Source organism: Camarhynchus parvulus, chromosome 13 (assembly GCF_901933205.1).
Source record: "Camarhynchus parvulus chromosome 13, STF_HiC, whole genome shotgun sequence".
Lineage (NCBI taxonomy): Eukaryota > Metazoa > Chordata > Aves > Passeriformes > Thraupidae > Camarhynchus > Camarhynchus parvulus.
The window spans coordinates 14,990,922-15,014,265 of NC_044583.1; the positions used below are offsets into that span (position 1 = coordinate 14,990,922).

At 46.7% G+C, this 23,344-nt stretch overlaps 1 protein-coding gene across 7 annotated transcripts in view; it reads left to right on the forward strand.

The window, feature by feature from the left end:
* Positions 1-23,344, forward strand: part of NSD1 (nuclear receptor binding SET domain protein 1) — a 64,587-nt gene that overhangs the window by 29,971 nt on the left and 11,272 nt on the right. For 6 of the 7 annotated variants that reach the window (XM_030957775.1, XM_030957774.1, XM_030957773.1 and 3 more), the window contains 18 exons: positions 1,334-1,455; positions 1,596-1,890; positions 3,618-3,727; positions 4,793-4,862; positions 5,186-5,304; positions 8,542-8,580; positions 8,779-8,922; positions 9,352-9,475; positions 10,241-10,441; positions 11,829-12,008; positions 12,327-12,483; positions 12,778-12,983; positions 13,527-13,639; positions 16,077-16,346; positions 17,596-17,712; positions 18,887-19,028; positions 19,437-19,543; positions 22,669-22,873. In XM_030957775.1, coding sequence (XP_030813635.1) covers positions 1,334-1,455; positions 1,596-1,890; positions 3,618-3,727; positions 4,793-4,862; positions 5,186-5,304; positions 8,542-8,580; positions 8,779-8,922; positions 9,352-9,475; positions 10,241-10,441; positions 11,829-12,008; positions 12,327-12,483; positions 12,778-12,983; positions 13,527-13,639; positions 16,077-16,346; positions 17,596-17,712; positions 18,887-19,028; positions 19,437-19,543; positions 22,669-22,873 — 2,721 coding nt within the window. The remainder of the gene's footprint in view (positions 1-1,333; positions 1,456-1,595; positions 1,891-3,617; positions 3,728-4,792; positions 4,863-5,185; positions 5,305-8,541; positions 8,581-8,778; positions 8,923-9,351; positions 9,476-10,240; positions 10,442-11,828; positions 12,009-12,326; positions 12,484-12,777; positions 12,984-13,526; positions 13,640-16,076; positions 16,347-17,595; positions 17,713-18,886; positions 19,029-19,436; positions 19,544-22,668; positions 22,874-23,344) is intronic. The other variant, XM_030957776.1, reaches the window with a different exon arrangement.

Sequence of the window (23,344 nt, forward strand, 5' to 3'; positions counted from 1 at the left end):
TTCATCAGGTCTGTGATTTGCCACTGTCAATCTGCATTTGGGATTCCTGTATGGGATCCCTTTTGGGAACAAAAAGCAGTTAAGTCAGCCCTTCTGGCGCCGTGCTGTGTACTCTGCTGCATGGCTTTGGGGCTCTAAATAGTTGCCTGGTGAGGATACTCATCCCATAACTGCTTATGTGCTGAAATGTGTGTTTCACTCAGACACCTGTGCAGAGTGTTAATAGAGGCTGAAAATAGCTGTGTTTGAGAAAGTTGTTTCTTTCTTCTCTTTTGGCCAAGTTTGACATTTTCATGCTTGTTTAACCACAAAGCCACAATAAAATGTAGCAATCTTGTCCAACATCCCTGTTCTGAAGCGTTGCATTGAAATGCTTTGTTATAAAATGCTTCCGTTTTAAAGAAGAAAAAGCCACCTCCTACAAATGAAACGAAGCAAAGAGAATATTTATTGTTTGTTCCAAAACTTCCAGGAGATGCAGGTATTTTCCTGACTAGGGGAAATCTTTGGGCAGTATTATTTAATGACTTTGAATGCTAAAAAGGAGAAAAGTCAGATCTATTCAGAAGTATTCTGGGAAGTGAGAAAAAGACATAAATGTGCATCACCTTGCTTTTGCAGCTTGCTGAGAAGAGCTGTTCTAGTGTCAGGGTTGAGTTTTCTGGAGCTTGGCTTGCATTGGTGTATCGAGGTGGTGTGGTTAGGGTTGTGGTGAGGAAATACCTTTTACTTTGCAATGCCACCACACTGTGCAGAGACAAGAAGTGCTGCAGTCACTGGCTCCCTGATCTCATTGTGGAACAAACAAAGCAATAAATGGGCCCACAGTAGCAGATGGGGAATTTGTAGTATATAAAAAAATGCCAGGGAGGAGGGGAAGAGAAGGAATTAAGCTTGTGTTCCTAGTGAAACTAGTGACTGAACTGTGTTATGGGAAAACAGTGTTTTCCTGTGCCCCTGCACTAAAACCAAAAGAGTTTGAGTAAACAGCAAAAGAGTAACGAGTTGCTAATGACCTTTGGTTCTGGTAGAGGTACTGCAGGAAAGTTAGATGTAGCTTGTAGGGACATGGTGGGTGAAATTTTAGGAGCCTCTCAGTCTGATGTGTTTTGATTTCTTACCTGAACTGCTTGAAGTCCTTAAAATTCCCCCCTGCTAAGTTGGGATTTTGGAAAATAGGAAACTCAAAAATTCTTTGGGCTGTCTCAGAGAGAGAATTATCAGCTCTTCCCACATGGAACCTCTGGAAGAGAAGGCAGGAACAGCTATCATCCACAGATGTCTTGTGATCATCTCAGAAACACAGTCTTGAAGCTGCTTTCCTTTTTCTTAGCACATTCAGAGAGGAAACGCCTTAGAAAGCCAAGTAAACGGCTTCTGGAATATGCAGAAGAATATGATCACTTGTTTGCACCCAAGAAAAAATCAAAGAAGGGCCAGGAGCAATCACAAAAGGTGGGTGAAGGCCAGCGTCTCTTTGTGGTTATTTCTCCAGGACCCTGTCTGTGTGTTTATGTTCGTTGTGGTTGAGTGTTCTTGCTGTGTGCAGTGCCATGCAGAATGAATGTTTTCACCAACATATTTCACCATGGCAGGTGAATTCTGTGGCGAGGTCTGAATGTGAAGGAGGCGTTCCTGCACAATGCAGTCCTGACAGAGAGACCCAGCGGGGGCCAAGTTCTTTGGTTTCAACTCCATCTTCAACCAAAGAGTCCCCTCCCGTCCTTGAAGCAGAGTGTTCCTTCTCAGAACTAGGATCCCACTCCACTGATCCCCCTAGTCAAGCTCAAGGAGGATCTTCAGATTTTCCAGAGGTGGTGGTTCTGTCTTCCTCGGATGTTTCTGAAGTTTCTGCTTCTCCAGATGCAGAAGAGGGATTCCTGAAATCAGGTAAGTGGCAGGGGGTGTGATGCTGCTTTTGTAAGTGAAAGTAACTCTCAGTGAAAAATTATTCTTGGGGCAGCATGAAAGATCAGTGACTGTTGCCACTGTTTGTTCTTGCCTTCTTCACTCACTGACTGTTACTGTGTTGAGAAAGGAGAAGAGGGCAGGTGCAAGGGTGTCCAGTGACCTGGTACTGTTGGCTTTCTATAGACTGTGGTGGTCCTCCTTAGATCCTTGCACAGAATGCTTCTTTTGTCCACAGGAAGGAGGACACAACTCCTTCTCTGAGTCCTTGCTGTCTGTGCTTCCAAACACTGACATCCCTTCAGCCTGACAGTTTCTTGTTGCTGTAAACCCCTTTGGATTGACATTGCTGTGCTGAGGGTGATGCACAAAGTCTGACTTCATGGAGTGATCTTTTGCTCTCCTAGGGAGCTCAGGGAGCTGTAGCACAAAACTCCCTCTGGAAGAACTTCCTACTTAATTGGTTCTAAGCATCTCTAGAAATTTTGAGGACTTGTGTGAGCAGTAAGCCAGGTTCTTGGTCCTCAGTAAGGCACAGTGTAGAAGGAGTGTGGTCTGAGGGGCCTTTTCCCTTTCCAGCAGTGTCAGTCCCAGAATCTCCTTTCAGTGTGTTTATTCTCTGGTAGCATCTAAAGATGTGTCCAGAGTTGAAGCCCTGGTGTTCTGGCTGTGCTAGCTTGGAAGGAACACTGTTCCTAAAGGGCTTGTAGTCAAAAAAAATAAACCAAGCAGGCAGATTTTTGGTCAGTGAGAGGTCAGTTAGCCTGTCATGTGTGAGGGAAGAGGGATTGCCTCTGGAGACTTGTGGGTGTCACCAGGAAGGGAAGTTGGAGAGGATTAAAGGAGGAAAAACTGAGGATGTAAACCCAAGATTGGAGATGCAGGAGAACACAACAGGCTGCAGCAGTGGGAGGAAACATCCAGTCTGCAGAGGTTGTGTAGCTCTTTTGAGTCATTTCCCCTCACCTTTTGCTGAAGCACAGAGAGTGGGCAGAAGCTTGTCTTGAGGGTTAGGAGTGTGATGGATGAGCTGTGCCTGCAGAGGTGTCAAAGGGCACAGCTGAGACTCTGGAAGCCAGTGGATGAATGGGGTGGGATGGGTAACAGCCTGTGTCTGCAGAGTGTCTGCACTCAGCATCAGCATTTCCTGGTTCTAAGTTTATACTGTTGCCAAAATTAGTGAAGGAACCCAGGTCTAGCAACTTGCTACTTCCTGAAGGCCAGGATAAAGCTTGAGTAGGAAATAGTTTTGTTGGGGTATCTTCTCTCAAGTAGTTTTAACCAGGATTGTGATCTTCAGCCTGTTTACTGGAGCAGCATGAATGCTGATGTGAGGGGTGTGGGAGTGTAGGCAGGGCTGTGTCAGTGGTAGGACTGGCTTATGCAGATCAAAGTGTTTGGGAAATTATGATGTGAATTGTGCTGCCAGCATGTGTTACCTGCTGGCAGTGAGTTCACAGCCTCTCTTCTGTGGGTGGATTTTTATATTACTTATTGAGGTGAGCCTGAAGGTCATGACAGACTGAGGTCTGTTTTTATTGAAGTTGTACAGAAGCAGGTAATTGGCATCTCTGCCCTAGCAGCTTATGATCTCAAAGACAGGGTGAAGCAGATTATCTTGAACTGTTGGCTGATATTTACTTAATGGCCTTAATCTGATGGAAGACAAGAAAACCCCTGTTTATCTGATGTGAAGGGTTTCATTGCAGGAAACTTCGAAAGCAAGCGTCAAAGGAAGCCCACTAAAAAGCTCTTGGAATCCAATGACTTGGACACTGCCTTTATGCCAAAGAAGGAGGAATGGACTCCCCAAAAGAAGGTACTTCCCTTCCAGCTCTTTTAAAAACTGGATGGAAAGCAGGCCCAGACAGCAGATCCTGCTAAACAAGACACAATGCAATGGGATGTGGTTTTTTGTTGGCTGCAGCCCAGGAGCAAAGGTCCACCCTTCCCAAAGGTGCTGGTTGCTGTGTTATGATGAAATAATCCACTGTCCCCCGCCCTCTCCAGTTGTAATGGGGATTGGGTAGTTTTGTTTTCAAAATCTCCTTTTTAAAATTGATTTTTCTGGAAAAGGAGTCATCTGGATGCTGGCTGGAAAGGTATGAGCAGAAATGTTCTGCGCAGAGGCTTTCTGTCATGTTACAATGTAGCTTGAACTTGAACCTAAGGCTTTGTCCTTTTCCATCAGATTTCCTCTGAGCAGTGTTTTCTTTGTTACCTTTCCAAGTGAGCTGGTGAATGCATGTAAGTGCAGAGCTTGAAGCAGGATGGAGGCTTGAGGTGAATGACATGTAGGATACCTTGTTTGGTTCAGATTTTTAAAGAAAATGCTGCGCTTCTCCACTGAATACTCAATATTCAATGACATGGTTTGGAAAAATGCCACTTGTGTTTATTTCAGATCATGTGCCTGCACAGAACTTGTTGCCATTGTTCCTAAAGTTGACAAATAACACGGCTTTCCTTTTTCTTTCACTGTGAGGTACAGTCTTAGTACAGTTACCTCCACTGCAGTAATGTAGAGGCCAGTGTATTTCAGTCTTAAGGTCTGTAAAAGCGTAAACTCAGGAGAGAATGTCTTCTCCCAGCACCTTGCAGAGTATTAGCAGCCTTTTTAGGAGAGCACAGGAAGCTGTGAATGGTGCTCATGAGCACAAGACACATCAGACTCCACATTCCTCCCTTCCCAGAGACAGACTTTTAGACATATGATTTATCACACACACAAACCAAATATTTTCTTGTAAAATCTCTAATGACTGACGAATTCATGATCTGGATGGTAAATTAGGTGTTGCAGTCATTCCAAAAGGTTTCACAGCTGAGGAGTGTGTGCCTCTGTTTTCCTCTGGTGACGTGACTCGCTCTCCTGTGTTTGTAGGGTACTGGCCCTTCAGAGAGTGACAGCTCTGAGCTCTACTCACCAGGCCACTTCCAGGACACGGGAGAAGGTAAGTGAATGCAGGGATAGCAGGGCAAACTGTTGGGATATTGGGATCAGTGCCTGTGGAAATGTGTGTGTGTGTGTAAGTGCTTGGTGCTCTGGGTTCAGCTGCCCAGCAAAAGTTGCTTTAACCAGTATGAGTTGGTGTTTCTGTGGTGGCTGCAGGGCAGAGGGCTGAGTGCCTGGAGGCTGGTATTGCCCCAGCCCTTAGGCCCTGAAAGAATATAGGATCCAGCCTGAAGCACTCAGGCTGCAGAACTTACTGGTGTCACCTGCAGCAAGGGAATTCTTTCTGCATTTTCCTTGAATGGTTTTTCTGTTGCATCCCAGCTTCTGAAAAGCTCTTGGAGAAGCAGCGAAAGCGGAAGAGGCAGCGCCATACCTCTGCTGCAGTCCATTCCAAGAAGGAGAAAAATGAGGAGGGGCTGGGGGAGACCCCACACTCTGAGGTACCATTGGATCTTCATGCTTTCATCCCTGTAACCTGTTTGCTGCTTCCCAGGGCACTTGGCAGAGCCTAAGCCAGAGGCATCTGTGGGCCTGTCATTTGAGAATTTGTCCCACTGATGCAGCTGCGTGAGCTGGGGTTAGGTTGAAGATACTGCTTTGACCTAGTAACTATTTTTTAATGATGCTTAACTCAGGCTCTGTAATTCTCTGTGAGAGAGGCTGTTCTGAATTCATGGAACCAGGTTTTACCTGGCATCTTGCTTCACACCTCAGAAAATCAAACTGCTGTAAAAGGTCTTTTCTTGGGAATGGGACTCCTGCCCTTTTAGAAACCAGTTTGAAGCACAAGCACTAGACTGGACTTCAGCCCCTTCTGCTTGCACTTGAACACCAGGATGAGCCAAGAACCCCACTGGAGGGGCTGGGGGGGACTGTCTGTGACTGCTCACAAGAGCCTCTGATTGCATTCTGCCATTCAGCAGAAAGGGATAACAGGGGCAATTCCCTCTGCTACATATTAGCAGGTCAGTGTACAAATATCTCTGACAAGCACATTTTGCCTTTTAGGAATGAGCCAGTTATCAGCAAGTGTAGGGGAAGCAAGAGTTCCTGGGAGAGGCAAGGACACCTCTGGGCCTCTCGCCATCGCCTCTCACTTCCAGTGGCCCAGGTTCAGCAGCAGGCAGGATAGTCAGTATGTATTTCAGGAGCCAATTATAGATCAATATTGTTATATTTGTTATTATAACCACAGTTTACAGGAGAACAGAAACCTCACACCACTTTAAGCAGTTCCAGCCATCCTGTTGCATTTTGGAAAGGGCATTTGTGATAAAGTTAATAAATTGGTGTAATACCCTTGGTCCATGTATGCTTTCCTGTGCTGGTGCTAGTGTTCTTTTGAAGCATGCTCAGCTGGACTAATGTTTTAAAACAGCCTGTACAAATGCCTTTGCCAGTGCTGGGCAGGGGCAGTTAGCATTGTCTGCTCTACCCACTAAGAGACAGCAAATTCTCTGTGAAAAGAGGGGCAGCTCAGAGCAGCAGAGATCTAGGCCATGCTCTGAATCCTGTAGTCACTACTCACTGCAGAGGAAACCCAGCCTTAGCTGCCTCTAGATGTAGACATTTGTATTGTGTACCAGAAGTCAGGTATGGTGTAAACCATGCAAAAAAAAAAGATCAATGCTTGGCACCTTTGCCAACCTCCCTTTCTATGTAATTCTGTCTCTTTAGCTGCTGTGGTGGGTGTTCATCCCCTGGCTTAGGTGAGTTTTGGGATGCTGTGGAGATGCTGTTGTGCTTTCATGTGGAATTCAAACCATGCTGCTCCCTCAGTGACTGCACACACTGGGCAAGGAACTCCACTTTGCTAGAAGAAATACATGGTTTGATGATACAGCCCAGTGAAGCCTTCCAAAGAAAAGAGGGCAGGGGAAAGCTTGTCAGCCTGGGCTGAGCTGAGCAGCTTTCTCTGGCCTTGCCTGTCTGTGGAACCAGGAGTGCAAATTTACAACATCAGGCAGTAAGAGACTGACAGAATGGGATGGAAAATGCTGTTGAAATGGTTGTCAAGGTTGTGAGCCAAGGTCAGGCTGTGCCAAAGAACAGGTCAGGCTTTGGGATTGTGCCAGACACAGCAGCAGGGATGGTTCTGGAAGAAGACCTGGGATGAGCCTTTCTTTCTGCAGGAGGTATGGAGTGTTGCAGTGCTTGTGCTGGGCAGAGGAAGGAAGGGAAACAGTGGCAGATCCTTGAGTGGCAATGCCTTTTTCCATGCTCACAAAGGATGGGCCTTGCTCATCCTCTCTAGCTCTGACATCCCTTCCCTCAGCAGTTCTGGGAGCAGTGTTAGAACAAGTACTCTGTAAGGTGTGTTGGACTGGCAGTAGCCTGTAGTTGGGACTTTGCTTTTTTTCTTTTTTTTTCTCTCAATAAAATCAGTTTATACCATTCATCTTTGTAATGTGTACTTCAATATACCCTCACTGCATCTGTGCCTCATTGCTCCACAGAAGGCACATGGCTTTAAAGTGTCCCCAAATAAACTCATACTGCTACATTCAGGGAATAGGGGAAAAACCAACAGTTCCAGGCAAAGAAAGCATCATTATCTGAGCAAATACTAGCTCCAGGTTCTTCCAGCTTTAAACTTTAGAAGATCTTTATGTCCTTTGTCCTTTTTTGCCGAGATTCAGAATGTGTTCAAAAGGCATTCAATTCAGCTTACAAGCTTTAGGAGCACACACAGCTCAGCCTTTCCCTTACAGAAAGTGTTGCAAAGCTCCCTCTCGTGATTGTTGGCTGGACAGGCTTGCACCAAGCAGGCCTGGGGGTGTGGGAGTGATGGCTGCTGCTTCTGCCAGCACTTTGAATTCTCACAAGGTCTCTCAGGTGTACTATTTGTGCCTGGGTGTACAGTGGCTACAGCTTGGTGACCCAGGGAGGAGCTGGCAGCTGTGCACTGAGATCACTCAGCTACCTGCAGTGAGCTGCCTTATTTAAAAGTGGCAGAGTCCTTAAAATGTTCTGGCTCAAAGCACGTAGCTAAAGGCATCATTTTAGTGCAGTATTAATGTCCTTAAATTGTCCCTACTCTGGAGTGGCAGCTGGGGCTGCTGAGGCCACTGGAGTGTTCCCTAGAGCTCCCAAGTGGGCTGGAAGCTGGCAGGATGGTGTTTTCTAGCCCTCAGTTGCCTGTCCTGACAGAATCTGTGGCACTGCTGCAGGGTGTAGCTGCAGGACAGCCACATTTTGTGCTAGAAACAAATGTCTCTAGGATACCTGCTATTCTTTCCTCCTGACTGCCTGGGCAGGTGCCATGGACACTGGGAAACCTTGTGGCAGGATCTGACTTGGCCTGTGAGTGTGTGGTTGGACCTTTATCGTTTGAAACCCATCCTCTCCCCAGGATGGTTTTTCACCAGAGGATGTTATGGGCAGTGCTGTACGCTCATATAGGACAGTGGGAGACTGCACACCTCAGTCAGGATGGGCTGTGCATGCCCTGCTGTGCTGCTCCTTTTGGGGTTGGCTGATTTTATACCCAACACAGGCCTCGAGTACCTTTGTATCTCTATTTCACATGGGTTAGAACAAGCTGAGTGTAGAGGAAAAATGTAGTTGGTTTAGTGTGTGACAGGTGCTATGAAGATTGAGGTTTTTCATTTGTGTTTCTAGTGCAAGTAGATACTGGGGTGCTTCTGACTTTTTCTACCTGATTTGTTTCCATTCAGGGCTCACTCCTTGCTCAGAGAGTGGTTATGCACAGAAAGGTAATTGTGTTGTGTATTTTTAATCACCTAGTAAACTAAGAGTTCTTTCCTTTCCTTTCCTGTAAATCTTTTGGAGGAACTGTAATGGGAGATGTTCTCTCCAGGGTGTGTAACACCTGCCAAACTGTGACTGAATTTGTAATTTCCAAGGCAGGATAGGTGCTACTGAGAGTCCTAATTCTAGTTTTCTCTTTCAAGGGGGAAACATCGGTTCATGGGACTGCTGCAAGCCCCAAAGAGGGTCATGAGGAGGGGTCAGAGAATGACCATGGAGTGCCTTCGTCCAAAAAGATACAGGGGGAGCGTGGAGGAGGAGCAGCTCTCAAGGAGAATGTGTGTCAGGTAGTGTTCCTAAAGAAATCTCTCTGAAACTATCCCACTGTAAAGTATTTTTGTGTAAGTTCTGGGACACATTGGTGCCCCAGGTAAGCCCAGGTAGCCTCCAAGTGCTTATTGTGGAATTAATCAGCTTTTTGTGTTCTGTATCAAGCATTTCTCCTGCAATAGCATTTCTTCCTCTTAAAGTTCACAGAGGTTAGGGAGATGTGACCAGCATAAGATACATTTTACCCAATGTAGGGTGTCAGGGAGTTGGATGGTAAATAACAGTGGTTATACACAAACTACACGAATTAACTGACACAATGAAAATGTAACATTTTTCCCCGGGAGGTCTCTGCTGGCCTTTCTGGCCAGCATGGGGGTTGCTGCTGTGTGGGGTGCTGCTGGGAGGAAAATTGCTCAAGCTGATACTGTGTTTCTCTCCCCCAGATCTGTGAGAAGCCAGGGGAGTTGTTGCTGTGTGAGGCGCAGTGCTGTGGTGCTTTCCACCTGCAGTGCCTTGGGCTCTCCGAGATGCCAAAGGGCAAATTCATCTGCAATGAGTGTTCCACAGGTAGGGCAGGACTGTGGCCTTACCTGGTGCTGCCTTGACTGGAGTGATTTGCCTGCTGTAGGGCTGCTGAGTAGCTCTCAGTCCTCACATTATTGGTTTGATGTCTGATAATGACTTTCTAATTAGAATCACAGGGTGATTTGGGTTGGAAGGGACCTTAAAGATCATCAAATTCCACGCCCCTGCCACAGGCAGGAGCACCTTCCACTAGAACAGGTTACTCCAAGCCCTGTTGAACCTTGGCTTGAACACTTCCAGATAAGAGGCATCCACAGCTTCTGTGGGCAACCTGTGCTAGGGCCTCATTTTTTCCTAATGTTTAATCTAAACCTTCTCTTTGTTGATTTGAAGCCCTTAATAATGGCTTCAAATATTTACCAGCCTTACTGTTGATTCAGACTTGATGTACAAAGTGAATGTCCATGATCTGCTGGGAAAGAGACAAATTCTTACCTGGGACTCTGGAAAGGGGTCTGATGGGGAGGAGAAGTCTTTTTCAGGCTGGAAAGGAGGAAATCTCAAAGTAGGGTTATTGATTTTTTTTATTTTCTTTTTTTCCTTGGCCTGAAGTCCCAGCTATAATAATATTTATTTTGATGTGGAGTTCTACTGCAGCTTCAGGCCAAAGCAGCCTGGTGCAGAGAGCTGTGCTCTGGGATGGGTGCAGCAGGCTGGGAAGTTGTGCTGTGTTGTCAGGCAGCCTGGTGACAGCATCAGGCCCTCATTTAGCCCTCCTGTGTGACCAGTGCCTTGCTCTTTCTGCAGGGGTCCACACCTGCTTTGTGTGCAAGAGCTGCGGGGAGGATGTGAAGCGGTGCTTGCTGCCCCTCTGTGGGAAGTATTACCACGAAGCCTGCATCCAGAAATACCCGCCCACAGTCATGCAGAACAAGGGCTTCCGCTGCTCCCTGCACATCTGCATGACCTGCCATGCTGCTAACCCAGCAAACATCTCTGCCTCTAAAGGTACCCAGTCCTCCAGGGTGGTCTGGGGGGTGCAGTCACCTGGTTTTTCTTTGTTTCATGTCCACCTGGTTCACCGGTTCTTTGCACTCTTGCCTTTGTGTCCTTGCCTCAGCACTGGCTGTGTTTGCTGAGGAGTAGCTGCTCCCAGGGGAGTGGAAGGGGTGGTGTCAGAGTGTGAGGCTCAGCAGCACTCCCCACGGTCGGCCATGGCAGCTGGAATGTTCTCAGGCTGTCCCGAGGCTGGAATTCCTGCACGCCCAGCCTTGCCTCAGGCCTCAGTGGGTTTTTGAGTAAATCTCTGGAGCTGTACAGACACGATTGTGTTTCTCCCACCTGCTCCTCACTGTGCCAGTGCTGCAGATGGTGCCTTGCTTAGCAGCATGGGCTGTCAACACAGCAGCATCAAGAGCAGCACAGGGCAAACTATGATATTGTTCTACTAATCCGTTTTTTTTCTATGTAAACTCTCATCTTGTAGTGGAGACACCCTTGGGCTAAGCTTCCTAAGCAAACATTTGTTTGAGCTGTTTGCAGCAATACCTTGACCTTTATCTCACATGATCAAACTTAAAACTTTTGTGATTGCTGTGTATGTTTGCTTCTAAGGCTGCCTTTCTTTAATCCTTGGTGTCTTAAGATGGGTGACAATAAGACTGGCTCTATTTTTGTCCTCAGAGTCTGTGTCAAAGTTGGCTTTTTTGCCCCCATTTATCAGTATTTGGTGTAGAAAACAACACCAAGGCCAAAAGCCCACAGCCAGCCGCTTCCCCACTGAACATTTGTTGACTGGCTGCTGCTTCTCAATGGTCACATTTACCCCTCTTCTCCCATCTCTTCTTCCTGTTTATAGTCTGCTGTGAGGAACTGAAAACTGAACTCAAAAACCTCACATAAACTAGGCCTGTAGGGAAGTCTGAATTGCCTGGAAGTTCTGGAATTTCAGGGTAAAATCTGATAAACAAGAGGCAAGTGCTTGTGTTTTCAGAAGCTACATGGATTGATTTCATTATGTGCAGCTAAGCACTTGGAACACCCTGTCTGTAATTACTGTCGGAGCTGATTTAGTAATTATTTGTGTATGATAGGAAGCAGTCCCAGTCTGTGAACTCTTGAACTGTTTCTGCACAGCACGCAGGATATTTTTCACTTCTAAATAATGCAATTTTATCTATGGTATAGGTATTCCAGATTTTATAATTTTATATATATTTAGTTATATTAAATAACTTCATAGAAACCCAGTGAGTATATCATGGATGGTCTATAAAAATTAAAGGTCAGCTTCCTTCTCCAAAGCTCCTTTTGAGCTTAGGTATGAGTAGAGTCTAGTTTGAGCAGGAAGGAGGGGTGATCGTGCAGGGGCTGACTGTGTGGCTGTCGGTGCCAGGTCGCCTGATGCGCTGCGTGCGGTGTCCGGTCGCGTATCACTCCAACGACTTCTGCCTGGCCGCCGGCTCCGTGGTCCTGGCCTCCAACAGCATCATCTGCCCCAACCACTTCACTGCCCGCCGGGGCTGCCGCAACCACGAGCACGTCAACGTCAGCTGGTGCTTTGTCTGCTCGGAAGGTGAGGTCCCCTGGCCCCAGGGAATGCCCGGCCTGGAATTCATTACAGAGGGCAGAAGCTTTTCCCATCCTGAATGTCCCAATGGGAACTGCAGAGAGCAGCCTGCCTCTCTGTATTTCCACATTTAAGTCCAGCTTCAAACTACACTTTTTTTTTTGGATTTCTGGATTCTTAGAAGGGTTCTTTTTTTTTTTTACTGTGAATAGGGCCCAACTTTTTGCAGGAGACCATCATTCTCTTTTTCCAGGTCTGTCTGGAAATGGGGAGTGCAGGGCTTCTGCACAGTGACTGATAAATTTCTCCTCTTTCTCTTTGCAGGGGGCAGCCTTTTATGCTGCGAGTCGTGCCCGGCTGCGTTTCACCGTGAGTGTCTAAACATTGAGATGCCAGAGGGAAGCTGGTATTGTAATGATTGCAAGGCAGGCAAAAAGCCACACTACAAAGAAGTAGTCTGGGTGAAAGTTGGGCGCTACAGGTAGGTGAAGATAGAACAGACTTGTCCCCATTCCTTCTTCATGCAGTGCTCATGGTGATGGAGGTGAGGAGCTGCTCCTCTCTGCAGGGTTCATTGCAGCTGGCCTCTGCATTTTTTGCATGCACATTGCTCATAAAACGTGAGCTTTCCTCCTCCAATAGCCTCTTTTCTCCCCACCAGCCTTGCTGGTAGGCCCTCACACACTTTTTCCCATGTCTCCATGCACTAGCATACTTTTGAGGTGTCTGGAAGTGGGGAAGCCAGAGGTTTCATCTGCCCTTTCCTGTGTTGCAGGTGGTGGCCAGCTGAGATTTGCCATCCTAGGACAATTCCTGTCAACATCCAAAAAATGAAACATGACATTGGCGAGTTCCCTGTGCTGTTCTTTGGCTCCAAGGACTACCTGTGGACCCACCAGGCTCGTGTGTTCCCTTACATGGAAGGTGATGTCAGCAGCAAAGACAAGATGGGGAAAGGCGTGGATGGCATTTACAAAAAAGGTAACTTGTCTTCATCCAGGGAAGTACATGGTCTTGCCTTCTTCATTCTCTTTGGAAAAGTGTCATTCATGTAGCAGAGAAAAATGTCTTCTTAGAACTGAAGTGAAATTAAAGGTGTAGAATGAGCTGCTGCTTATGTAACATCCAGCATGCTCAGAGTGTCTGTTTGACTCCCAGAGAGGGAGAAGGATGTGCAGATCTCAAATCTTTGTCCAGCTCTGATATAGCATCTCAAAATTCAAGTGAGCTTGCTGCTGTGTCAGCTTCCCTCTGTGCAATGCAGTCATTATCTTGATATAAAAGTGTACTTGAGAGTTGTGGATGTAGCTGCCTGGCATCTCTGCCCAAGAGGGCAGGCAAAGAGAGCCAGCACATGGGATGGTTCATCACCCATGAGCAGGCCCTTGACTGTAATTTCTGCACTTCTCTGCTGCATTGGCCTTTTCTTCACCCTCCTCTTGGTGAACACTGGGTGGACAGTGGCTGCCCAGCTCTGTGTGAGCAGAGGGAGTTCCTCATAACAGAGCCTGTTCTCTCACTTAGCTCTTCAGGAAGCTGCTGTGAGATTTGAAGAATTGAAAGCACAGAAAGAACTGAGACAACTTCAGGAAGACAAAAAGAATGACAAGAAACCTCCTCCCTACAAACACATCAAGGTGAGGGGAGGTGGTGGGGGGCAGGTGCAGAAGAGAAGTCTTGAGCTCTCAGTGCAGGTGATTTACAGGTATACAGAAACATTTCTGATGTTTGGGTGTCTGGCTGTTCTTGAAGGTTCCTTTGATCCTCTCTCCATCATCAGCAAGCTGGGCTGCAGTAACAGAGGTGCTCTGGTTTGCTGGAACAGATCTGGTCATGTCTGTGCTGTCTGTGTCAGTTGTGTGGTCCAAAGGAACTGTCTCTGTACCTTGAGAACTCAGGGGAGAGGGCTGGTAATGGCCAGTGTGGTCAAATGCTCCATGCTGCTGGTGGCAAGGTGGACAGACCAGGACAGGAGGTGGTCAGGGTGCAGTGCAGCAAGGCTGTGTGGAGGGTGTGGTAACCCACAGTATCTTCTATCATCTGCTATTGTTTTATATCTCTTTCTGTATCAGTTGGTGACCGAACAGAAATACTGAAGCAGGTGTACAGGCTGCAATATCAGCCCTTTTCCTCTGTTTTGGGGACCTATTCACATTAAGGGCTGTTAAATATTATTGTTGTTGTTGAGTTAGAATTGGAGCAGCTATAGCTAGAGGATGGAGGTGACTTGAGAAGAGAGCTGAGGCCAAGCATGTGCCTGTGTCTGAGAACTGGATCCCAGCTGACCAGAAACCCATTGACTCAGGGACTGTGTTCTTTTTTTGCTGCTTCTGTCTGCTCCTTCCCTTTTTATGTGGCAAAATATGAAAGCTTAACTGATTTCTGGCATTTTTTGTATCTAGCTAGGTTTTTAGGCGGGCAGGTATATCCTGCATGAGTTACTGTGTGGTGTAAAGAGCACAACTGAATGCTGTGGCAGCAGTATGGGCCTGGCAGCTTCAGTGGAGGAAGTAGTTTCTCATTATAGCTATTTTTAGGCTTCTCTGGCCACAACATGAAGGAACTTTGGAAGCAGTTTAGAGCCTTTGAAATACCCTTTTATATAAATAATGACGGTTGTGGTCATTAGTCATGGCAGCTCTTCTGAGGTCTGGGTGCAAGCTGTTTGTCTCTCTGAAAGCAAAGCGGTTTGCAGGAGCAGATGGTGAACTGGAGAGGGCTTCAGGATGGAATGGATGAAGCTGTTTGTGTCCACTCCTTCTAAGGAGATCAGCACCTCGAGTCCATCCCAAGGAACACCCATATGAGAGGCTGCTGCAAAATGTACTTGGGATCTTTCATCACATCAGGCTTGTGCTGAGTCCAAGCATTGCCCTGTTTTGGTTTCTTCCCAGCAGTGCCTCAGAGAATAGGGCAGGTGTGTGCTGGGTATGTGTGGTGTGCAGTGGCAGTGCTAGAGCAGTACCAGTAGAGGATTGACCCAATCCTGTGAGTCTTGCCACTCTTGATGAGTCTGGGTGAGAGATGGGAACCAGCAGAGGAGAACCTGCGTGACAAGGAAGGCTGGAGGTGGGGCTCAGTTCTAGGAGGAAGGTGGGGGAGACTGTGTTGAAGTGATTAATGAGGGGTTTCTGCAGGGTTTGTGTTTAAACAAAGGGGGATCAGGACTGGGCCAGCCTCAGACAGGCTGTGGGTGGGACTAGGTAACTTATACGGGGGCTGGAATAGTTTTGCTAAAATCCCTTCCTTTCATGTTCTGGGAGAGGAAAGTGAGACAATGGTTCACCCAGGGAAAGAGCAGCAAGGAGCTTTTCTTCAGTGTCTCTCTCCAAAGTCCTGACTCTCTGTTGCCTGCTTTTCAGCGTTTGCTGCCTTTAACCAAACCCCAAGGACCCAGCTCATGCCACAGACATGCCAGTCACTTCTCCACCTGGTGCTGCACTCCGCTTCCTCCTGGAGCGGTTTTTAGAGAGCTCCTTGGCTTAACTCTGAGCTCCTCTTTGGGCCTTCTAACCCCAGCCTTGTCTGGTTTGGCTTCCATTTACATCTGCAGGACAGTTGGGTAGGGAGGTAACTGCGTGGTAGGCCTTCTGTCACAGGTGTGACAGCTGAGAGCACAAACCAGCTTGAAGGTAACATTCAAAAAGCAGGGCAGTAAGGGAAAGCTGAGGAAAAGCACCTGACACTCAGACTGGAAAAGGTGTGGTTTGATGCACAAAGTGGCTTGGTGCTGGTCACAGGGATGCTGTGTGCCCCAGCAAGAGCATTGGGCTGGATGTGGGCTCAGTGATGATGGGAGGGGGACACTTGGCAGCCTCTCACCTCTCCAGGGTCACAGAATACACACTGCACCAGGTGATGCTAACAGGCAACCTGCATCCTCCTGAGCTGTTTCCTCTAACCTTCTGCCTCTTGAAATAGAATTCCCAGGAGTACAGCTGTGCCTGTACTTGTGTCCTTCTGCCCCTCGCTGTCACTAAGTCACTGCAGCTCGTAGGCAAGGGTGGAGTACAGAAATGCCTGTCGGGGTAACCTGTAGCTCCCAAGAGCTCATGTCCCTCGTGTGCATTGAAGGTGAACCGGCCCGTGGGGAAGGTGCAGATCTTCACTGCAGACCTGTCCGAGATCCCGCGCTGCAACTGCAAACCCACGGACGAGAACCCCTGCGGCCTGGACTCGGAGTGCATCAACCGCATGCTGCTCTACGAGTGCCACCCCCTGGTGTGCCCTGCGGGGGAGCGCTGCCAGAACCAGTGCTTCTCCAAGCGCCAGTACCCCGAGGTGCAGATCTTCCGCACGCTGGCACGAGGCTGGGGCCTGCAGGCCAAAACAGACATCAGGAAGGTACCTGTGCTCTTTCTGTGTTGCTTTCTCTTGTTGTTTCTCTCTTGATCAGTCTTGGTTTGAAAAAGACTTTTTTCTGTAGAATGCCATTTAGAAAAAAAGTTGAGTTTAGTCTTTGCAGTCTTGACAAAAGTGTTTTGGCTCAGCTGACCGGGAAAATTATTTGCATGTCCCACAGGGTAAGAAAGGTGATTGCTTGGTCAGTCTGCTTGTAAGAACAATGGGACAGTGCTCAGGATTTCCAGATGGGGGAACAGTGATTATTCCTCCTCCCCATTCTTGACTAACCAGGCTTATCCAGCATGAGAATCTTGTGTCAGAAACAGAAACCCGGGCTTGGATCTTAAAAAAGGGCAGTGTCTTGGACATGGCTGTTATTACTGCTGAAACTGATTATCTCCACATCAAACACTTGTATGTGTTTTTTAAATGCAAAGAAGAGCAATTCTTTGGACACACATCTGTGCTGAACGAAGAAGGAGGAATGTTAAATCCAAAAGAACCCCAAAGCTAATAAAGGATAAAGTGAAACAGAGGACTTTCAGCATAGTAAGAGAAGAATGTCTGAAAAGGGAGTAGTGATGACGTGATAAGAGGGAGGCCTTGATAGAAGAGGCAAAATGTGAGTCTGTCCTGTTGAAAACTTTGCTGCCTGCTGTGCCATAAGTTAAAGGATATTTCTGCCATTCCATGTGCTTGTTTCACTTTCAGCAGACAGACTGGAAACAGAAACACTCAGTTATTTAGTGGGGGGACCTATTAGCCCCACTGGAGCAGAGCTGGGGTTCTCTTTAGTGGCTGGAGTACAGTCTCTGCAGTACTTCACTGCAGGAGAACTCCTGCACTCACTGCAGGAGCAGGTGCTCCAGGTGCATCCTGCTGCTCCATGTGGCTGGTCCCCAAAGGGATATTGTTTTCATCTGGAATGCAATTAGGGCAGTGCTTTGAGCTTTGCAGCGAAGTGCTGTTCTTGTGGTTAACTTCTGTGCTGTCCCTGGATGCTAATTCTTTCTTTGGCACAAAGAATAACCTGATGGTCACAGTTCTTTATTTAATTTGAGTCATTTGAGCATGTGAAACGGATGTATGGTTCAGGGCTTTTGGTGTAGGTTATAGGCCAAACTGGCTGCAGAGCACAGGGAGAAATTTTTAGGAAGGAAACAGGAGCTAAGTTCTAGCAAAAAGGTTGATGTCCCTCCATCCTGCAGATAATTTGTCTTGTCTTATCAGCTTGTTTTGTGTCTGGCAGGGTGAATTTGTTAATGAGTATGTTGGGGAGCTAATTGATGAGGAGGAGTGCCGAGCCCGAATCCGCTATGCTCAGGAGCACGACATCACCAATTTCTACATGCTGACACTGGATAAGGTATGTGCAAGGAATGTCCTGCCAGCATCCTGAACAGAAATAAAAAGATGGGAATGAAGGCATGATACTCCATCTAGCAAAAAGGTGCTAAGCATTGCTGACGAGCTGGTCTGCATTTCCTCTGAAATTATTAAATGAATTAATGTGTAATAGAGGAGCTTCAGGCTGGATTTCAGGCTTAGGAGGAAAGTCTGAACAGGCATTGCCTGAGTTTGTTCATTAGAGGTGAAGACAGTTGTCTGAGGACTGCAGATCCTACTTCAGCATGAGAGGCTGAATTTGGGAACATGGGATCCTTCCCAGCAGCTGGACTTTGGAGAGCCCAGAATGTGGTTGGTGTGTGCCAGAAGAGGCATGTAAGTTACAGGCACAGCAAGACCTTCATCTGAGTTCAGGTCTCAGGTCTTGCTGTTCTCAGTAGACTGATGGATTTAGTTACAGCCACAGGGTCCCCAGTGGGTCCTGCAGGCCAGGTTGTTGCTATGAACTCCTGATTTTTAGAGTTTAAGTGATTGTGTCAGCTGCTTTCCCCACTTTGTTACTCAACCATGGAAAGATGAGAAAGAAACCATGAAAACAGACATGGGGAGGAAACTGTAGAGTGTGGGACAGGATAACAGTGGCTGCTTTGTCTTTCCCCTCATCCTGCTGCAAGTTCACACTGACCATATCTTGTTCTCCTTGTATGGCTGATGGGGCAGGCCCAAGTGTTAATATCGCCTCGTTGCTACAAAAGCAAATCTCTGTTGCAGCTTCCCTCTCCTCTCCAGCCCCATAACAAGCTGTGCACCAGTGTACCTCACCTTACACACTCTTCTTGTTTTCTTTCTATACACTGACATGTAAGAAATAGGAATTGCTATTTTGCTTTAAGCAGAAGTTGGGGCCTGGAACCACGAGCGCTGCCTTGGAAGTGTGCTGGGGTGGTTTTTATCCAATGCTGATGCCACAGAGACCTTGTTTCCCAGCAAGCAGCAGTGGCACTGTCCTGGCTGTTTGGGAGAGTGTCTTTGTCCCTTGAAAGTCCTGTGTCTCTGAGGAGGAGGATGATGTGCAGGAGGCTCTATTGCCGTGTGATCTGCCAGCACTGGCCAGAGGCATCAGAGCTGGTTGATTGCAGCTCATGATAGCTGCTTGAAATGTGTTTTTCTGGGTTGTTTTTTTGCAATTCCAGGATCGAATCATTGATGCTGGGCCAAAGGGTAACTATGCTCGGTTCATGAACCACTGCTGCCAGCCCAACTGTGAGACTCAGAAATGGTGTGTGAATGGTGACACTCGGGTCGGGCTCTTCGCACTTGTAAATATCAAAGCTGGTAAGGAACACACTGTCAATGCCTGCAGTAGCCTCGGGGGTTCTGTAAGGAAAAGGGAGGGTTTGTAGCTCTCTGGAAGGGGATTTAATTTTTATTTACATTGGGGTATTCATGAGGCTTAACAGCAGCATTAACATAAGGAAACACACACATGGTATCAGTGGAGGTTGATACAGGGGCCTGCTACAGGATCAATGCCCTTTTTAGCTGTAAAATGTGGTAGGGGAGAGGGGTTTTACTGAATTTTCAATCTACACAGATCTTTGGGGAGATTAATAGTTTGGAGTCCTTGTGTAGTGGTGGCAGTCACTTGTGACGTATTTAAAAAGTGCTTTTATTTTAGCAGTGAAACATTCTACTCTGTAATTCATTAACAACTTGCTTGGTTTTGATCTGCTTTTGTGCCAGGGACTGAGCTGACTTTCAACTACAATCTGGAGTGTTTGGGAAATGGAAAGACCGTTTGTAAATGTGGTGCCCCAAACTGCAGTGGCTTCCTAGGAGTAAGGCCGAAGGTATGATGCATCCTTTAAGCTTTTGTTCTTCCAAATTGCCTCTTTGCATAGATGTGTATCAATCATTGGTTGCAGAGGTTTCTGGTTGGAGATCATTGAAGTGTGGCCATGGGAACAGTGCTTGAAATGAGTTAAATATTCGAGTTTTCATTCTGAGAGCAAGTCTTAGTCTTCAGTTATCAGAGTTGCTATAAATAATGACAGGAAGCTTTATTTTACACTGAAAGAATAAAAGAAAGAGGGTGGGGTTTTTTAAATTTTTTTTTTAATCTGCTTCTTATCCTGACATTTTCCATAGCACTAGAGGAGCAAAGGACAGGCATGGGAAAGACTTCATTAGATAACGAAGAAAACACAACTCAGCCCATTTCCCAAAGTAAAGACTCCCAAAGTAAATTATGAGCATGCATGGAAGGCCAGCAAACTCACATTCCTTCACACTGAAGTTGCTTTAGAGCCAGAAGGCTGCTATCTCTATTCTGTAGTAAAGTTCTTGGTTTTATTCTGGTTTTAATGAAATGACCGATTTTTACACATCAAACAGACATAAGAAATCTGCCATATCTGTAGTTGAAAAACCACCAGCTTTTAGAACTCACTGACTTTTTGAGGGCTTCGATTTGTAACTGTAGTGTTGCAGTAACAGGAATTGATTTCAATTACCTCCTTGTGTGAGCTGGTTCTCACTGGGAAAAGGAAATAACAGGAGCAGTTGGCCCAGTTCCCAGCTGTCACCTGCTAAATCTATGTCTCAGCTGTTGGTTTGTTACAAATGCTTCACCAAATCAGTCTGTAATCCCTCTGCTCTGGCATGTGGATCCTGCCGTGCCCACAGTTAAGGGTTAAAAACCTCCAGCAGCACAGTTGTTGAGCCCCATCAGTATATAGGGGAGGTTTTATGAATTCTCCAGAGATTAGTTCTTCAGAAAAATTAACTTACAGAAATAAAAAATGGATGTCTTCAGAAGCTGACAGATGGGGGGAGTGGCACATCTGATGTATTTAGCTCCTTTTCGGGTTGCAATTTAAAGTTCAATTGATTTTGTGCTGCCCCTGTGTTATACATGGTTTGACTGTCATTTTTGCCTTGAAATTGCAGGTTGCACGATGGAAATGAGAGAAAGGTGCCCTTTAGTTGGCATTCATGTTCCATTGTGATATCTGAGGCAACTCATTCCATCTTGATGAGATGGTCTAAGAAACAGTACCGAGAAAACAATACCTTGGGGTGGTTTTTTTAAAAAATTCTTCTCACAATAGATGCATTTTTAAGCTTGCTGAAGATACAGCAAGACAAAACTGATTATACTCAAGTTCACTCTTAAAAGTGAACTTGAGTATAATCAGTTCTAACTGGGAGTGTGGAGGAATGTTTGGGAGTCTATGGTACTGCAGGGAGCAAGTGGGAATTGCTTAGTCCAGCTGTTAGACCTCTCTTAGACATTCAAATTAGCTGTGAAGGGATTTTCGTGTTCTCTTTGTAATTAGATGGCTGAAAATCGGTGGCATAGTTTAGATGGAAGCATTTCAGTGCCTGCATTTTCAGTGATAAGAAAGGCCTGGCTTGTCCCTATTGTCAGGGGTAATGATGGTATGAAAGCAGAAACTTCCACGTGTGAAGGGGAAGGAAAGAATCAAGAGATGTAGCTCCTTGGTGACAGGAAAGCTGGATAACCAGCTGCAGAGTTCTGAAATTGTAGGCCTGGAGACCAAGGTTTTTAAATGTTTTGGTGATGAAAATATTATGCATTATATTTTTGCAGAATAAAGGATGTCAAAATTGCTTCATAAGCATTGTCTCAGCACACAGATATATCCTGCATGGAGAACACATATTTGAACACAAAGAGATGTAGAAAATGGCACAGAATTTAGCTCGTGTCTCCTTAGATAAACTAAACTGATGGTGCTTTGATAAGGTCAGGACTGGGGGCAAGAAGCATCATCTTTGTCGAGTTGAGTATTCCACACAATGGGAGGCTCAGCCTGGCTCCAGGGGGAGTTGGAAGAGCAGGGTTGAGGAAGCCTTAGGCCAGAGAAGAGAGCACTTGAACCATTTAGTTGCCTGTCCTGGGTCCAGCTGTAGTTACTTCACTACACAGATAATTTAACTCTACTGATGATGCAGAATTTGCTTGTCACTGGTGTGGGAGAGTAAGAGGATGGGGGGGTGCAAAGGAATAACCAAGTATAGGGGGAATGGAGACTGGATATTCCATAGTACACACCTGGAGAGGTTAACAGCAGAAACAAATCCACCATGAGGAGGTCATGGCTGGGCAGTTGTGGTGGAGAAGGAGCCACTGTGCAGCTCAGCTGCCACAGGACTGAGCTGTGGTGTGACACAGCTGTGGAAAAAGCAAATGGGGGCAGTGCTTTGGGGGATTTTCTGTTCTTTTGGCTGAGTGTTGGTGTCTTTGTACAAGGTGTTATCTGAGGTAGCATGTGTAATTCTGTAACTTTCCTTTGGGATAAATATACTCAATAAGGGCAAAGAAAAGCCACTGGGAAGACTGAGTGTGCAGACTGTGAAATCTTCAGTTTGCAAGCAGGGGAGTGTGTCCCAGGGGTTTCTTGAGGGAGATAGAAAAGCTTCAAATGTTGAACTTGATGATCTTGGAGGTCTTCTCCAACCGTAAAGATTCTGTGGTTCTGGTGCAAAAGAGCAGCATTGACACAAGAACGAGTAGGTCTAAACTGATGACAGATAAATTCATACTGAAAATGGAGAGGGAAGTGATGAATGTGAAAAAGTGCAGGAAGGCCCTGAATAGGCTCTTTCTGAGTCATGTGTGCCAGGAGACCTGACTGCTTTGACCTGAAGAGTCTGGGAGAGGTGGCATGAGCTCAGTGACACCAGGCAACCCCAGCTCCTCATTCTGCTCTTGCTAGTCATATAAATCCCATGTCCAGTCAAGCTTTGCTGCATGACTTCCAGGCTCTTTCAAAATAACTGGGAGCTATTTGCTGTAGTAACTTGGCTCCAAATACCGAGCAGCACTAGAGATGCTGCACAGGTCTCAGGTATAGCTGGCAGTGGGATTTGTGTCAGCAGGGTTTGCAGCAGCAAGGGAGCAGGTAGATGGGGCAGAGCCCTGTGTTAACCAACATCTTTCCACCCCCAGAGCCAGCCCAGCCTGAGCGAAGAGAAGTCCAAGAAGCTCAAGAGGCGGCCGCAGATGAAGCGCAGGTCGCAGGCGGAGGTGATGAAGGAGCGGGAGGACGAGTGCTTCAGCTGTGGGGATGGAGGCCAGCTGGTCTCCTGTAAGAAGTCAGGCTGCCCCAAGGTGTACCATGCTGACTGCCTCAACCTGACCAAGAGACCTGCAGGTCAGTGCTCTGCACAGCTGGGCTCTGCTTGGCTCACAGTGTTGGTGCTGGGTGTCCTGGGTGCTGCTTGTGACCTTGCACTCTATTCATGGCTTCTTAACTTTTAGAGAAATCTTTCTCACTTGAGCAGATCATGTTGCCCAACTAACCCAGCCCTGGTTTGCACCCCACTGTGACTGCAAAAGTTGCTGAAGGGGGAGTTGGTCCTTGCCTAAGAGATGGTGCTTGTGAACTGACCCCATTCTTGGGGCCTGGCAAAGCGTAATCCCAACAATACCTGAGGTATTGGTCATCACACTGGCTGTTTTCCCAAAGTTGAAAACAGTTGTGAGTTGAATGGTGAGGAGAAGCACTGCTGGAAAATAGGAGTTAGAAAAGAATCTCTTGAATGTCTGAACAGCCATTAGTTCATACATAAGAGAACAGTATCAAAGCATATTCTAGTTTGTGGTGAAATCAGGGCAAAAATTT